Consider the following 3319-nt stretch of genomic DNA (forward strand, 5'->3'; position numbering starts at 1 on the left):
ATGAGTAGCCCTTCTACCCCTTCATCCAGATCATTGATAAGAATATTGAAAAGGACCGGGCCCAAAACCGGGCCCTGCAGCACCCTGCTGGACACCTCCCTCCAATCTGATGAAATACCATTGACCACCACTCTTTGGGTGCGGTCCTCTAACCACTTCCCTATCCACCGAACCTGTCCGATAGTCCAGTCCAGAGTCTTCCAGTTTGCCCATCAGAATGTCGTGGAGAACCTTATCAAAAGCTCTACTGAAATTCAGGTAAATCACATCAATAGAGTTCCCATGATCCAGTAAGCTTGTCACACGATCAAAGAAGGAAACCAGGTGGGTCTGACAAGATCTGTTGGGGACAAAACCATGCTGACTTCCCCAGATCACTAAGTGGTCCTTCAGATGCGTACAGATCAATCCCTTTAAAATCTGCATAAGAACACCAGAAGAGCCCTGCTGGATCAGACCAGGGAGGGTCCCTCTAGTCCTCCATCCTGTCTCACACAGGGGCCAACCAGTTCCTCTGGAGGGCCAACAACCGGGCACTGAGGCCGAGGCCTTCCCCTGATGTTGCCTCCTGGGGGTCAGAGGATCAGTGCCTCCAAATTTGGAGGCTCCCTTCAGTCACCATGGCAAGTAGCTGTTGACAGACCTCTCCTCCATCAATCTTCCTAACACCCTTTTAAAGTGGCCTGTGACTACATCCTCCGGCTCTCGGTGTGTTCTCTACAGCAATACTTTCTGCTAGCTGTTATCCTGGCCTCTCTTCTCTCATTCCATCACCATCTGAACACAGATCAAGATGGGGCGCCATGTTAGTCTGTCTGTAGCAGGAGACAAGAGCAGGAGTCCAGGAGCACCGTCAAGACGAACAAACGTGAGCAGTGACTCACGGAAGCCCCTCCCTGCCACATATTTTGTTAGTCTTTGAGGTGCCCCTGGAGTCTTGCTCTTTTCTATCTGAACACAGAATGTAAGTTCCTATGGCCAGGATCCTTTCTCCTTTGAACACAGAATGTAAGTTCCTATGGCCAGGATCCTTTCTCCTTTGAACACAGAATGTAAGTTCCTATGGCCAGGATCCTTTCTCCTTTGAACACAGAATGTAAGTTCCTATGGCCAGGATCCTTTCTCCTTTGAACACAGAATGTAAGTTCCTATGGCCAGGATCCTTTCTCCTTTGAACACAGAATGTAAGTTCCTATGGCCAGGATCCTTTCTCCTTTGAACACAGAATGTAAGTTCCTATGGCCAGGATCCTTTCTCCTTTGAACACAGAATGTAAGTTCCTATGGCCAGGATCCTTTCTCCTTTGAACACAGAATGTAAGTTCCTATGGCCAGGATCCTTTCTCCTTTGAACACAGAATGTAAGTTCCTATGGCCAGGATCCTTTCTCCTTTGAGAAGAAGAGGAGATTGGATTTATCCCCCATGGCCCTTCACTACCCAAAGGTGTCTCAGAGTGGCTTACAGACTCCTTTCCCTTCCCCTCCCCACAACAGACACCCGATGAGGTGCAGGTGGGGCTGAGAGAGAGCTCTACACAGAAACGGCTCTTTTTTCAAGGACAGCTCTAGTCAGAACTACGGCTTGCCCAAAGTCATCCAGCCAGGTGCTAGTGGAGGAGTGGGGACTCAAACCCGGTTCTCCCAGATTAGAGTCTGCGCACTTCACCACTACACAAGAAGAAGACGAAGAAGAAGAAAAGTTTGGATTTATACCCCGCCCTTCACAACCCAGAGGTGTCTCAGAGCAGCTCACAAACAAACTCCTTTCCCTCCCCCTCCCCACAACAGACACCCTATGAGGCAGGTGGGGCAGAGAGAGCTCTACACAGAAACGGCTCTTTTTTCAAGGACAGCTCTTATCACAACTATGGCTGGCCCAAGGTCATCCAGCCAGGTGCAAGTGGAGGAGGAGTGGGGAATCAAACCCGATTCTCCCAGGTTAGAGTCCGCGCACTTAACCACCTGGCTCTTTGCGTATGGTATCCAGACTTCACTTGGGGGTAAGTAGGGGTAACATTAAGTCACCATCCTGCTGCCCCACAAGATCTTTCATCTTCTGGTGGAACTGGGGCTGGAGTGTTGAGTTTGGATGTGAGGAGGCAGGTTCCAATCCCCAGTCGAGCCATTAGCTGACTGGGGGGGGGTTATTTGTTTGGTGTTGTGGTTAAGAGTTCCTATCTATACCTTGTGGCTAATAGCCGCTGATGCACCTCTGCTCCATATAAGAACATAAGAGATGACCTTGGGCAAGCCATAGTTCTGATAAGAGCTGTTCTTGAAAAAGAGAGGTTTCTGTCAGAGCTCTCTCACCGGGTGTCTGTTGTGGGGAGGGGAAGGGAAAGGGGTTTGTCAGCCGCTCTGAGATACCTTTGGGTAGTGAAGGGCGGGGTATAAATCCAATCTCCTCTTCTTCTTCTTGAACAACCACAGCCTGTTTTCCTTCCCAGAGCCATTGTGACAATCCATGGCTGATCTTAAGCGGATTGGATGGCAATAAAACTAAATTCAGCCCAACTACACCAGCGGTGTGGTGCCCAAGGGGTCCCGATGCCTACCTGGCTTCCATGATGCTCTGCCCGGGAAGTAATTCTGTGCGTTGTGAAAAGATTTGGCGGGCGATGTCTTTTAGGAGGCCCGTGTGGCCGACCGCTGGGATCCAGCTCCGGGGCTGCCTCCGCCCCTCCCCCCAAGGCCAGAGGTTCTAAAACTGGTTGTTACGCCTCGGTTCTAGAACGCTGCTTCCGGAGCACCCGTTCCCTCCCTTGTCACTGTGGAAACTCCTCCATCTGAAGAGCAACAACGAACCTCCGGCCTTGCCATTCCCTCTCTTTGGCCAGTGGCGGCCAAACCAAAAGATGCGACAGGCGTCGTGCTTGGGGGCCCTCGCTTAGAGCCTCCCCTCCTTTCTGGAGCGGATGTGTTTCCCTGGACTCCGGTCCAGTCGGCGCTCCCCCCAGCTCTGGTGCAGAGGCTGCTCCCTCGCCCACCTCAGTGGGGCCCTCGTTCGGCCCTCTGGCGAGTTCCGCCTGTGCCATGAAGAGCTTTTCCAAGCGCGAGGCTGACCGGAGAATGTTCCTGGAGCAGGTCCGGGAGAGCAAGGAGAACGGCTACCTCCTCTCTTCCAAGAAGATCGGCTCGGGGGCCTTCTCCAAGGTCTACCTGGGTTACGCCACCCAAGACAAACTGATGCAGAACTACAAGCTGGCCTCAGATCTCCGGAGCAAGAGGCACTCCATGGTGAGCACCGAGGGCGGGGGGGGGGGGCGGGAGGAGGGGAAGGGTTCTGCTCAGATGCACCCCAGTTTTTTGGAGGGGAAAG

General features: G+C 52.5%; 1 protein-coding gene across 1 annotated transcript in view; it reads left to right on the forward strand.

Moving 5' to 3' along the window:
- Positions 1-3033: 3033 nt before the first annotated feature.
- The window catches only part of LOC107116563 (testis-specific serine/threonine-protein kinase 5-like), a gene marked incomplete at its 3' end in the record, with an annotated part of 12802 nt that continues 12516 nt past the window's right edge, over positions 3034-3319 (forward strand). Inside the window, exon 1 of the mRNA XM_015418499.1 lies at positions 3034-3237. Within this exon, the coding sequence (XP_015273985.1) occupies positions 3034-3237 (204 nt within the window). The remainder of the gene's footprint in view (positions 3238-3319) is intronic.

The sequence above is a fragment of the Gekko japonicus genome, unplaced genomic scaffold (genome assembly GCF_001447785.1).
Source record: "Gekko japonicus isolate JY-2015 unplaced genomic scaffold, Gekko_japonicus_V1.1 scaffold275, whole genome shotgun sequence".
In the NCBI taxonomy this organism is placed as follows: Eukaryota; Metazoa; Chordata; class Lepidosauria; order Squamata; family Gekkonidae; genus Gekko; species Gekko japonicus.